Here is a 14,482-nt window from a genome sequence, read left to right as displayed (position 1 = left end):
GTCTAACATATTTGTATTTTTGACTGGTTTGTATTTTTGTGTAATATTTTGTTAGAATAGTTTTGAATTATTTGTCTTTTTGTATTTCCATACATCTAGTATGTGTGTTTTTTTCATCTAATATTTGTAACTATTACTAATATTTCTAATTGTTTTAAATTAAAATTAATTAAAAAAAAATTAACTTATAAATTTAACTGAAATAATTAGCCGCTATTCACAGTGTTGTTATCTGTTTGATTATTGACGTGAAAGCAAACAAGAAACATCACAAGTAACCTGTCTTTAGAATAACCTCCCACTAAATGTTGGGCAAGCCCCCTTTGTCCATTTTTAGAACCCGTCTTAAAAAACAAATTTTTATTCTTTCTCTTTTGACTCAGCATGAGACTTGGCATTGTATTACTACTAAGTGGTAGCGTGTGCGTAACTCTTCGTCAGAATAGTCACCAAGTCAAGACCTCGATAGACTCTCTTTCTTCTGCTCAACAGGCATCATGAAGGCATCATTAAGCCACGAATGTTAAAAAGTTAGTGGTGGTCCTTTGGTATGTTAACTTTAACAGCAAGTTAACAGCCGGTTAAAATAACAGAGTTTTAAACAAAGAAATAACAGTGCTGTTAAGTTAACCGTTGGTTAAATCTACTTAACCAGTGGTTAAAGATATAACCGAGTTTTGAACAACTGGTTGCAATCTGTTTCATGTTTGAATAGAATTGAAATAAAATATCAAGGCTTAATGTTCCATTAATATAACATTCTTCCATGCTTAAAGTGTGAACCCTAACCCTAATTAAGACATTTTGTTAAATATTTCCATCAAAAATAGATCTTTAAAAATCGATTCGGCTGCATATTGAATCAATACGGGAATTGTGCGCTTTGATATCGCGATATGTAGCCAAATAAAAAAATTTAACACCCCTATATATACATATATATATGAAGACCAGAGTGTGAGCCTTATGTTTTTTCTTCTTTTTGTTTTCATCTAAGAAACTCAGGGCACTGAAAGGCGACCCACAAGGCTTCCTGTTCCGTCTCCCCGTGTTGATCATTGTTGTTTTCATGTTTTTTGGATGGGCTGGGCGAATTGCCCTTTAGGGATCAATAAAGTCATCTGAATCTAACTAATGTTGTGGCCCATATGTGCATGTGTCATCTCTTACCTGCACCCTGGCCTCAGTCAGTTTAGCCCTTTGAGCAAGCTCCTCCCTGGTGTAGATGTCGGGGTAGTGAGTCCTCTCAAAGGCCCTCTCCAGCTCCTCCAGTTGCTCTGCCGTAAATGTGGTCCTACTACGCCGCTGTTTCCTTTTCAGCGGCAGATCAGGCTCTGACTCCACGTCTGAACCTTCATCTGAGTGACTCGCTAATCAACAGGAAAGACAGAAAAAACACTCAATATTTTCTCCCTACATCAGATCTTTAAACGGACAAATAAGTAAAAAATGGTGAAGGATCTTCCTCAGCAAATATTAAAATTTATTTAATCAGTTTATAGTATCACAATGGTCAAAGAGACGGACTTGACGAACGAAATAAATAAGAGGGATTGCACTACAGTATCACCCCCCCCCCCCCCCCCACACACACACACACACACACACATGCACTGCAAAATGATAGTTTTCTTGTGGTCTTGTGGTCAAACAGAATTCCATTCAGGAGAATTATTGGGAGTGAATAATCCCTATGGAAGAAAATCCCACGACTCCGCAGGGGTACTAGTGGACTAAAAGCCACACAAAAGGCTAATTTGGATCTTGGGGCCATTCTTCTGTCTTGTGTGTGTGTGTGTTGGGTGTGTGTGTGTGGGGGGGGGGGGGGGGGGTTGCTTGTGTGTGAGCATGAGAGAGAGAGAAAGTGAGCATGCCAGATAACATACTGCTTATTCAGGTAACTTGTAGCCGATTAGAATCTTCACATTACAGGTCCACGCACTGATCACAGGAAAACCTTGCATATTTTGTCATATTTTCCATCGTTGTTATTTTTTATCATATTCATTACAATATCTGATTAAACAAAAATATTGAAATATGATATTTAGGTGACATCTTTTTATACTATCCATGCCTGTATGGCCGACGTATTACTATGCAGAATAGTTAGCAAAATTAATGCAATTTTCTTTTTGTAATATAAAAAAATAAAATCTGACTTATTTTATACGTTATGTGATGTACAGACTAACTGAGCAGCAGTTACATTATTGATTCTGATAGCCCTAAATTCTCCTTTTTCTATCTCTACTTCATATCTGTGTTAATTTGATTGTGATTTATATGCTTTAATCCAACAATGTTTTTTTATTCAATACTTCAAACACGCTATTGTATGATTTATAAATTCACCAAGGCCTTTTGTGTCACACCTAATTAATTCCCCTCTGCAAAGGCAATGTTTTGTGTGCAACACTGTATTTGTTCCCCCTTAGAAACAACAATAAAATACAAGGCAATCTAACCAGATGGGGGCCCCTTGTGTGAAACTGATCCTTGCACCCCCATTGGAGAGACATGCATTAGGGGCAAATTGGAAAAGAAACATTCATACATGAAGGAGAGTAACAAGTCAAATATTTTCCAATGGGGGAGAAAAAGTATTTTTGCAGTACCATTATTGTATATTCCATCCGCACTTAGTTTTGAATGGTGTCTAATCTAAAGCAACTTACTTAAAAACATTTTGGACAGGTTGGCAAAAAAACAAAACAAGAGATGAAGCCTTTGTTGCATCAAGAAACCCCACCACCACCACTAACACAACCACACACACACACATACAGGGTTCCTAAAGCAGGGCCACATGGAATTCTTTTGGGCTCCCCCCGACTTTAGCAGCATGAACGTTCCTCAGCATTTCACAGGGATTTGGGCCCTGGGAAAGTGGAGGTAGCTGGGAAAATCCTTCATCATTTTGGAATTACCTATTGGTTATAACTGCTACTGTTGTAACGTGAGCTAACCATGATCTGCCTCTAGTATGCCACAAAGTCCTGTGTGGGGAAACTCATTACAATGATCTTAAGAAAAATGAACATCTTATTTATTTGTGTCATAAATGGTAAGTCCCATCAAATTCAAATCATTCAGAGAAAATACAACTTTGCAAACATCTCTTTAAACAAGCAACCCCGACTCCTCCCTGTCCTCTTTCTCTTAACTGTCTTGCTTTGTCTCCCCCAATCGTTCTTTTCCACCCATATTTCTCTCTCTGACTCTCTGGCCCTTTGTTGCCGCAAAGCGCTGAAGTCTTTGCCGGCGATTTCCACGCTCCATCTGTGGAATCCGTCATGGCTCCCTCAGCCCTTCACAGTAGAGGGTTGTCACCTGCCCCATGGGGGAGCTGGACTGGGAAGGGGGTGCATAAAGAGGAATGGGGGGAGATGGGGGCACAGCCAGGGGCATTTTAGCCCCCCCCCCAAAGAAATCTCCTTCCTCCGGAGGAAACTGTACAAGCACCTAAGGGGGTGACAGGAGCATTGGGGTCTGTTGTTGCTGATGTAAATGTACCCGTGGGGATTGTCTTTCTGGGCATCTGTGTTGGTTTTTGGAAGTCATTGTAAAATGTAGCATATCCATTGAGGACGAGTCTCCTGTCTCTCGCATTTGGGTAGGACGATTCATGGGCTTCCCAAAACATCACGCACCATGAAATAAGCACATCAAGTCTACAAAAGCATGGCATTGTATTTAATCAAGGATGAAAATTTGATTAAATAATGACATTCAAGAGTGCATATGTTTCTCACAAAAGACAATTTGATACAATTCTCAATATATGGGCAACGATAATTTAAAATGTAGCGTTCAGTTAGGTTCGATTCAGAGGGTACGGCTATAACTTTTGTCATGTTTGCATGTAGCACAAACAATCCAAGTTAATGAAATTCAAAGAAACAAGAAATCATCAGCAACGTCCAAAGATTTATATCTGGTGAATATGCCCCATACAAGACAATTCAATATGTATCTCGATACATAGAGGTGCACTGTTATGCATTAAGTACAGCTGAATGGCTCTCGGAATATCATCAAGATTAGAAGTATTTCCTAAAATATTAAGGATGATGTTGAAAGTGTCTGCGATGTTCACAAAAGTGTGGAATAAATCCCGTATCTACAACTTTTACGATATGTTGCTCCATGCCTTACGCTTACACTCATTTGTGTTTACCGGACCCTGCTAGACAACAACTTTGTTGCCACAGCTATTGGTAAAGAAGAGTGAGAATAAACAACTCAGCTGATCACCACTTGGCCATTTTGGATTTAGTATCACCAAGAGACACAGTTGAACATTATATCAATCACGGTCCATACTTGTTGTCATTTGGAAAGCTTGGCTCAAGAACTCAACACACATACTATACATACACAGACTCTCAGCAGGAGGGCAAGCACATGACCACCTTTGTACTTACAGCCTTCCCCCAGTTGTACTTCCATTTCATCATGGTCAGTCTCGAGATGCCTCCTAATGTGTTTTTGAGCGGTCAAGTACAAATACAAACTCTATCCCACGCTTTTCAAAACAGTTTTTGTCATCGTAAGTATTACAGTAGTTAAAAAGTCTGAGATGACGTTTAAGAGAGTGACAAAGAGAGTTTTCAACTTTTCCCATTTGTAGGATCTATTCCAACTTTGTAAGCAAGTGATTTCAGCGAGCCCCATTTGCCGTCATTGCCTTGCTGTCCTTAAGATCTGATCACACGAATTTGGCAGCGTCAACCAGAGTTGGCCAATCAAATTATCCTCTCTAGCCCACATATCACCGTCTGCCAGTATTCATCTTGAAATGCTGCGCTCTTAGCCCCAGTAAACACTTGACTTCTCTTTGTATGTCCTTATACCAAAGGAGAGGGGGGCTGGCTTTGGTGCATTCATCTAAATAAGAAGACAATATTGTGCTTAAAGGGATACTAGACTCATTGAGCCATTTCAGCAGCAAAAACTTAATATTTTGTCCCAGAGTGAATTTGATAACTTCATTATTTTTCATGTACAATTAATGTACATGGAAAATAATGAAGTTATCAAATTCATTCTGGATAGAATATTAACTTTTTACTGATGAAAATGGCTCAGTGAGTCTAGTAGGCTATCCCTTTAAAGTGGAAGTCAACCTTAAATATTTATTGATAATAATATGTTATATGTGACCTCACTAGTCTAAACATGACATTCTGATTAATATTACATTTGTGGAATATGAGTTATAAAGCAAAATCCAGCCGTTTTTATCCATTTCAGGGGGAGGCCATTTTGCCCCTTGCTGTCGACTAAAGAGGACATCACAGTTGCTCAGGGCTCGGGCAATGACCAATCACAGCTTACCTGTTTTCTAAAGCTGTGCTGTGATTGGTTGTTACCTGAGACCTGAGCAACAGCAAGTGGCAAAATGGCCGCCCCCTGAGATAGATAAAAACGGCTGGATTTTGCTGCTTAACTCATATTCCACTAATGCAATATCAATGAGAATACCATATTTAGACTAGTGGGGCTGCTAAAGCTGTGCGATACTTGAGATTTTGGAATCAATCAATAACAAGTAAATACTGGTGCCAATATCACCAATATCGATACCGATACCAAGTACTTTTAGGTTCATAAAATACTATGGTATTTTAAAACATTTGTCTTATTCAAGAACTTTTTTTTTTAATCAAATGAGACTTTATTGTTAAGTTCTTAAACATGCCATAAAAATATCCTCAACGGAAAAATACCAGGGCTGTTATTTAAATTTGCAATGTAGTTATAATCTTCATATTCTTCGTCCCTGTCACTCTTCTGCGCTCAAAGAAACGTCAGCCACCGAAGTTTCTCTAGTCTAGCCACATTACATAAACGATACTTACATATTGTGCTACACTAATACCTAGCTCAACTAGTAGTTGGAAAAGCTCAAACAAAGCAAAATATGACTCATTGTCATATGATGTCATTCACTGTAAAAATAATTATTTGTTACCGCCAGTGCCGCCCACCGCTGTCAATGGCAGGCCGGCACATGCGCGTGTGCTACAAAGGGATTGTATGAGGAACCCAATGCGAAACCAAAATAAATAAATGTAAAATATTGACACTAGCGCTTTGGTATCAATCCGAAACTGATACTTACGTTAGTATCGATTCTATCGATACTTGGATCGATCTGCACAGCCCTAGGGGCTGCATAGAACACATTAATGTCCAAAGAAAAATTGGGGTTAACTTCCCCTTTAAAAGAGTATCATTCACTCAGTGGAGACAAGCTGAGGAGCATTTACTCAAAATAAGAGAAGCAGTTGGAGGGGCGGGCCCGGGGGGTCAAAGGAGAAAAGAAAACTGTTTAATTTAACCAAACTGACACCCCAAGAGGCACAGTTCGTGGGACCCCAAGCAAAACAACCACTCTGAAGCCAAGAGAACCCAACATGTCTCCAAGCCAGGGAAAACCAGAAGGGAGCGTAGAGGATTTAGTTGGAACAGACTGTTTGGAAAGACTTCAGTATTGCCGGTTATGTGGAGGGGTGTAAAATGGGGGGGGCTGAAAGGCTTAAATATGTCCACTGAGACATGAGACAGTTCTGGTTGAAGATGTATGCATGTGTGCGTGCGTGAGAGGTGTCCAGCTTCTTGAATTTAGGACTTGGGGGAATTGCCTGACCATATGTGGATTATTTACACCCCTTCTTTGCACGGCCCAGGAACACTTCTGGGGCTTTAGTTAACAGTGAGGCGGTGACACTTTGTCCACCCCCTTTCTCTCAAGCTTCCCTTCCCAAAATCACACAAAACAAAAGGCAGAGGAGACAAACGCAGCATTTATTTGGGCGGGCCAACCATGCCGCTTCTATTCAGGCGCCGAGGGACTAAGTGACTGGCTGACTGCATTAAACAGTATATAGAAGTCAACGCAGGCAGATGCTGGGTTAGATAATGGCTTTACTGACAGCTTATGGGCCCATCTGTGACGCTCTCTGGATGATTTAGAAAAAAAGATGGCGAGTGTGAGACTCAGTTGTGACCTTCACAAGTGGACTCTTAAGATATAGCAAATTGTGTGCGTTGGTCGACGAAGTGTCATCAATCACACTCTTGTTCTCAAAAAGGGATGCTTGTGGGTTTTCAAGGAGTTTCATCATGGAAGTTGTTAAAAAATAGTGGTGAGGGGGTATCAGGAAGTGGTTACCTGTCAATTTTAACTAAATGTGTTTTTAACCTTGTTTCCTGTGTGCTGAGAGAGAGCGACCTCACACTGCCCTTTGACCTTGCTGTTCCCTGTCTTTCAAATCCATCTCACCACTCAGGTCATGGAGGGGATGGGGGAGATATGTCAAGAGGCAACAAGGTGAACTCCTTACATGTTAACTGTCATTCTTAGTTATATCGCCAAGTTTAAACTCACTTCCTTCCTTGGTACTATAGGGCAGTGGTTCTCAACCTTTTTTCAATGACGTACCGACTGTGAAATATTTTTTTCAGCCAAGTACCCCTTAAATAGCTGAAAATATTTCTGGTTGAAAGGAGAAAAAAAATCAGTGCTGTGCCATCATCTGATTTATTAAATTTTGGAACTCAAATTTTATTTATCTGGTCTCTCTTAAACTATTTAGCGATAAAAAAGATGACAAAAAAAAGAAAGAAAGAATTTCATGATAAATAAAGATTTGTGCGCATAAATCAATATAAAGTGTTGTCCTTTGGTATCAGAGTAAAGCTCTGTTCTCAAAAATAAATAATTAACTGGATTTTTAAAAAGTTTTCAAGTAATTGACAGGTCATTCTAGGTGGGATATGACAAGTTGGGTTCAACCATTCTGGTATTGAAGAGATGCTGGTTTTTAGGACACTAAAATAGAATAGCCTACTGAATACAACATTCATTTTATGAACTTATATTTTTCTGAAATATTTACATATACCGTACTTTTTAAATATATTTTAAAATCTCACACACACCCTAGGGTGCCTTCACATACCACCATTTGAGAACCACTGCGATAGGGGATGTGATCCCTTCATTTGAGCTTTACATAAAAAGCTATTTTCCAAAACAAGATAAAAGCCAAGTAAAACTATTCACCTTGTTCTGCCATTCATTGTGTACAGAATCATTTAACTTGAGTTGAACATATTCACACTGCGTCAATGAATCTTTAATATTATAAAATGAATGGCTGCAAATTTTCAGATCTGAGCTTTTCTTTTTTTTCTTTTTTTTTTCTCAGAATATACAAAATGGATTTGTAGTCATTTGGAAAAGAGCTGATCATATACAATACAGTGCAAACACAGTAGGTGAAGTTAGCGCTTAAATTGTGATTTATCAAATCTGTTAGGTGATTTTGTAACTTTCCGCTCGTGTAAACATTTTAGAATTCCCAACTAAAAATATTGTGACATATCTTCTTTACAGCAATGCAATTTTAAAGCTTGTTAATGAATTAAGAGCTGACATGGCATCAGTCAAAAGAAGGAGTCATGCCATATCCCCTACTCTATGATAAATCTCTTACACTTCCACATTTCTTGTATGTGGGTCATTTTAGAGAAATTGTAGTCATGTATATTTATTTAATCCAAAATGTTGTGTTCCCTTTTTGATCCACTAATTTGGGTAATTTTTGACCCAACTAGAATGTATGTCTCTATGCATCATTTTAAAAGCAGTGGGTCAAAAACGGACACACCAACTACTTGGGTTAATTTGACCCAACTTTCTGTGTTGTTTTGCACAAAATAATCCCAAAAATTTGAGAAAGTTGGGTCAAATTGACCGCTAATTAGTGGATTGATCCACTTTTGATCCAAATTGGATTATTTTGACCCAACTGCCTCTGCCAGCGCAATTTTAAACACAGTGTTAAGCCGTATGGGCACACATCCAATCCACACACATTCCGGGTGAGTTCAATTAAACAAAATGTAGATTTTAGGCGGTTGCTGTTTTACCCTAAATTGGTAGAACAACAGATTTATGTTAGTCAGTCATGTGTTTCCTTTCCACAACACTTCCAACACTTCAAACTTTTTTCAAACTTTTTTTTTTATTGTGTGAATCAAAAACTGTGCTCTGAGGTTCTTTCTTTCTTTCTTTCTTTCTTTATTTATTTATTTATGGTGATCTTTTACTGGTTGCACTATTAAAGCATTTTAGCCGTGGTATTTATTGGGAAAGAACATCAACAATGGTGGACATTTTGTTCGTCTGCTTACGATGCTTGCCTACAATTGCGAAACCCTACTTCGCATTCCCTCTGCGTGCTTCCTTGAGGAGATATGGAGCGGAAATCCCCAAGGGAAGAGAGCCCGTGCCAAAGAGAGAGAGAGGATCGAGAAAGACAGGAGGAGATTTCAACGATTCCTTCCATCAATCAAAATAAGAAGTGACAAAATAACGGCTAAGAGCCATCAGGCTAACGGGGGGTGTAGCCTCTTGTATTCCACTGAGGCGTGGCTGCTACATGGATTTATCCCTCACTTGGTTGTGCTCTGACATTGGCTGGATCCCACGGATGCCTGCCTGCTTGGTCTGGCACCTGACACCGGCTCGTCTGAGGGATTCTGGCCCCGCCGCCCCGCCCCTGCCCTCCTCGGGTTTCTCAGCCATGGGTGAACCTCGGGTGAGAACTGGTGTTTGATTGTTTTAGTTTTATGTGCCATTTTATTCTCGCACAGCATTTTGTGTCAGCTGCAGTTGTTTTTCAAAGTGCTGTATAAATAAAGTTGAATTGAGTTCATTTTGTGCTTGTGGCACTTTCACAAATGTTACATAATGAAAACCTTCAGTGCAGCACGGAGCGCAAAACCTTTTTTTAAATATGGTGGTTACCACCTCCAGATCCACTTTTTTGAAAGACAGAAAGTGGGTCTTAAAAGGCTACAATTGACCGCTGTTGGGCCCAGTTCAAAACCAACCATGCAATCAAATCTGTTTATTTGCTGTGACATATTCTTTGCGAGCAACGTCACTCTTTGACGGCCGCCCGCGCGGGAGAGACAATAGTTTGTTTCCTTCAGCATTAAACTCAGTTTTAAATGACTAGAAGACTAAAAAAAGCTCCAGTTGACTGCAATGGAAGCATTTATTTATTGAAAAAAAGAATGGACTAACAATGACGCTTACAAAGTGACACCACCGGCGGCCATCTTATGTTGCCACTTGCTTGAATACATTGATTTCTCTGCTGCGTTTTCACGTTATTTTCTGTGTCAATGGGGAAAATGCCACCGATAAGACCGGGAGAAGCGCAACATGCACATTTCATCAGTAAAATGCAATTACATGATCTGAGGCTATATTCGTTTACCAACTACGGCAAATACACCAGGTCAAACTATGTAGGAAGTTCCCAAACTTGAACTCCTGCTCTTCGCTGATTGGTTCTTTCCGCAGTCTGTTGGTTAGGTTTGCCCCGCCTCAATTTTAAGATCAAATTTACTTTGCATTGAGAGTAGCAGGTCACAAAAAATGCATATTTTGACATCTCAGCCATATGTGGCCAAGTTGCTGTGCCTATAGTGCGAGTTTGCAACAGATAAAGAGAGGCCTTATTCTAGGACGAGCCATTCTATTTGACCTTCACTAGGCCTTTTCACTCTTTCACTCTTTGGGGCGCACTCAGCAGCAGCTCAATGTGGCTATTCCATCACGGTGAAGGCTGGGGCACGAGAGCCTGTCTTGAAGAGGGGAATACCCCAAATACCCTCTGCCCCCTCCACTTGCATACACAGCACCCTCCCAAAAAGCACAGTCTGACTTCAAAGTCGGTGTTGCATTCATTAATTGCTCTTTGAATTGATATCAGTGAGTCACAATAAAAGTGTGAAAGGAGAAAGGGGCTTTAACGAAGTATAGAGGAGCCATTCATTTGTGGATAACTATGTTTTCATGCTTGGATAGTCATCATGCATGGGCTTAATAGAAAAAAACTCACGAGAGAGGGAGGAGTGCGAGACGAGGAGCGCGAGCTAGAGAGCCTCAGGGGTTGAGGACAGTGATTTGGTGCTCGCCACTTGGCCCTGGTGCCCCCCTCCTTTGCCCTCATGCCCAGACACTCATGAGTGACACATTCATTCTTTCAATGGACAGACAGAGCCCTCTTCACCAGACACTTGGCTCAAGACATTAGAGCTAATAGCTATTAGAAGATCCTCAGAAATCTTATTGGCCCTGTCGTTGTCACGTCATGATGAGACACAATCAGTATGGCAGCATTCAGGAAAACCTGGTCTTTTCCATGTATGGATTGAGTCATCTTTTGTATATGTTGTGACTAAAATATACGGAAGCGTGGAACTGCCAATGTGGAGTAAATTGTTGACTGGCAAATTCATTTGACTGTGCTAGTAAATGCTTTTAAAGGGGAAGTCAACCTGAATTAAATATTTCTTAACAACAATATGTTATATGTGACCTCACTAGTCTAAACATGGCGTTTTGATTATTATTACATTTGTGGAATAGGAGTTATGCAGCAAAATCCAGACATTTTTAGCCATCTCAGCGGGCAGCCATTTTGCCACTTGCTGTCGACTCAAAATTACATCAATGTTGCTTGGGTGCCCAGGCAACGACCAATCACAGCTCACCTGTTTTCTGAAGCTGAGCTGTAATTGGTTGTTACCTGAGACCAACTGTGATGTCATTTTCACTCGAGAGCAAGTGGCAAAATGGCCGCCTTCTGTTATTGATAAAAACTGCTGGATTTTACTGCTCAACTCATATTCCACTTAACACAATATTAACCAAAATACCATATTTAGACTAGCGGGGCTGTATATTATTACATATTATTGTCAAGATTTTTTGGGGGACTAGACTGGACTTGAATAGACTGCTTTTTATATAGCACTTTATCTACTACATATCTCCACCATTTGGTGGGTTGACTTCCCCTTTAAACATATTTGCAAGTGCGATCGAACGTATTTAAATACCTTTAAATGTATTTTCAAGTACGTTTACACTCATTTACAAGTTTGCTTAAACATATTTGCAAGTGCGTTCGAACATATTTACAGGTACGCTCGACCCTATTTAAATACCTTTAAATGTATTTGAAAGTATGTTCGAAAGTACTTGTAGGCTAAATTCTAAAAACATAGCATTTATTCCCATAATGCCACAGGAGCATGTGCATGCTCAAATCAATACCCCGTGGCTTTGTGGGGGAAAATGCTGAACAGAAATCATGAACTACAGAAAAAAGTAATAATACTAAATCATAAAAACTACGAATAATCAATGTTTACTTACTTAATGTTGACAAAATGCTTTAAAAAAATAATCTTTTTTTTTTGTTTGTGCATGCAAGTCAATGCCCCATGGAGGTATTGGAAAAAAATGCTACGTAATTTAGCATTTAGCCAACAAGTATGTCTGAATGTACATTTAAACGCATTTGCAAGTATATATTTAAAGATATTTGCAAGTAGATTCGGAAATTCGTAATACATGTGAATACATTCGAAACTATACGTTTGAATGTACTTGCAAAAACGTTTTAAAGTATTTGTCAGTCAAAAATGTTTACTCCACATTGGCAGTTCCACGTTTCGGTAAAAATACAATAAAATCGCAAAAGTGTCATTTAAAGATCATTCTTGTTCCAATATGTAAAGATTAATTAACTGCATGTGACTGGTGCCTTAAACTACATCACTGACACACAGGGGGCATTCTGTGCTCCAGTTCGTCCCTTTCCAAATCACCTCTACCCTGGCACAGATCCAGCATATGCCAATCTGTTACACTTGCAGCACAGCAAACTTCGACCCGAGTCATTTTTACACACCCACATTATTTGCACAAACAAAGTCCTGCTCAGTTTGTGTGACAAAGCTAGCTAAATCTTAATGGTCCTTTCATGTATTGTCTGTTCATGGTTCCCTTTTGTCCCCTAGCCATTGGCCCAGACCCTGCTCACAATGAGCCCGGGAGAATGGAGGCAGATTGAAGGAATGTGCCTCAATAAACCTAATTATGACATGATGACTGCGCTCACCATGGTAAGGGTTTTTTTTTCAAAGATCCTGGGCTTATTCAATTAGCCCTTTCCAGGATCCTCTTTCGCCAAATAAAGTTATCCCTTTGACTGTTTGTTTTGCAAAGAGGAATGTGTGCACATGTGTATATGTGTGCGTGTGTGTGCAGGACTAAATGGAAATGTATCAGCCACTCAACAACACTCCTCTGTATTATCTGGCTAATTTAACCTAACGAAGAGTTGGCTCTTAAAGATACTGTGAAAACTTGAAGCGGCAGTAAGGAGAAGATTGGCCCACTGTGACTATTTTGTCTCCAGGGTCTTTAACTATGATGCTTATGTTGAGACCTGGAAGACCAACTTTACTGCCAAATAAATGTATTTAAATCTGATAGAATCTTCGGTGATTTAGAAAATGTCAGTTCTTATAGGAAACATATAGTATATTTCCAAAAGGATTGTTGGTGACTATCACATGATCTGTGTAGTTCCCGCTAAGCGCCATATACATTTGTCTGAGTGCTCTTAAAACAGCCAACAAGTAGAAACAGAGATTACTACCTACATATACCCCATAAATTTGCCATTTTCACTGCTTAAAATATATATATATAAAAATAAAACACTGGAGGGTTATGTTTTTTATTTAATTGCTTTTTGTAATAGGAACTTAATAAAATATTAAAAACAAACATTTCAATTAAAGTCCAAAGTAATTGGACTTTAATTATTATTTTTTTCATGCGTGGCTATAGTCACGTTCTATTTGAACACTTTTATGATTCCTTGCCCATAGCAAAAAGTTGTATTATATATTTTTTTTTAAATATAGTTATTTATAGCCAAAGATTTCATATCTTAATATGATGGTAAACAAATAACACGATGAAAAAAAATCTAGAATTTGACTAACTTTGCAGGTGACACGGGGCTGACAGCAGAAGAGAAAGAATAGGAAACAGAGGGAGAGGGGAGGAGACGCTCTCCAGATGAAAGTGGGATGAAATAAAAGAGTCGATTTAATCTGCTTGAAGAGATTTGAGGAGCAGGCGGCAAGTAAGGGAGGGGGTCAGCGGGGACCGGTGGCCGGCCCCAATTGTGAAGCGATACGCTCCGGGGCCAGAGCTGGGCTCTCCGGGGAGAGAACATTGCTCGCTATTCAGCCAACACACTCTTTAATACACTCCCTCCGTCATTAAATGTGTCATAGCACAATATCGACATCGTTTAAAAGACATTATTAATGTTCCGGGGAGGAAAGGCCGACATCCACCAAAATAATCAATAATAGATCATAAGTTTTAGAGTGACGACGTCTTGTTTATTAGCGCACCCTCCCAAGTGCAGCTGGCTTTGTTTGGTTGACCATTTAGCGTCTGGAGAAGATGTGACAAATAGCAATTGATCCACTGGTCACTGCATGGTGTTTTTCTTAAAGAAACACTTTCCACTTTAAAGTTATAGGCCTATACAAAGTCAGGAAAAGTAACATGGTGAAAATA

At 39.4% G+C, this 14,482-nt stretch overlaps 1 protein-coding gene across 1 annotated transcript in view; it reads right to left on the bottom strand.

Moving 5' to 3' along the window:
- The window catches only part of pax3b (paired box 3b), a 28,829-nt gene that overhangs the window by 11,797 nt on the left and 2,550 nt on the right, over positions 1-14,482 (bottom strand). Inside the window, exon 5 of the mRNA XM_077565732.1 lies at positions 1,171-1,370. Coding sequence (XP_077421858.1) covers positions 1,171-1,370 — 200 coding nt within the window. The remainder of the gene's footprint in view (positions 1-1,170; positions 1,371-14,482) is intronic.

The sequence above is a fragment of the Vanacampus margaritifer genome, chromosome 5 (assembly GCF_051991255.1).
Source record: "Vanacampus margaritifer isolate UIUO_Vmar chromosome 5, RoL_Vmar_1.0, whole genome shotgun sequence".
Lineage (NCBI taxonomy): Eukaryota > Metazoa > Chordata > Actinopteri > Syngnathiformes > Syngnathidae > Vanacampus > Vanacampus margaritifer.
This window is presented reverse-complemented; position numbering and strand designations above follow the sequence as displayed.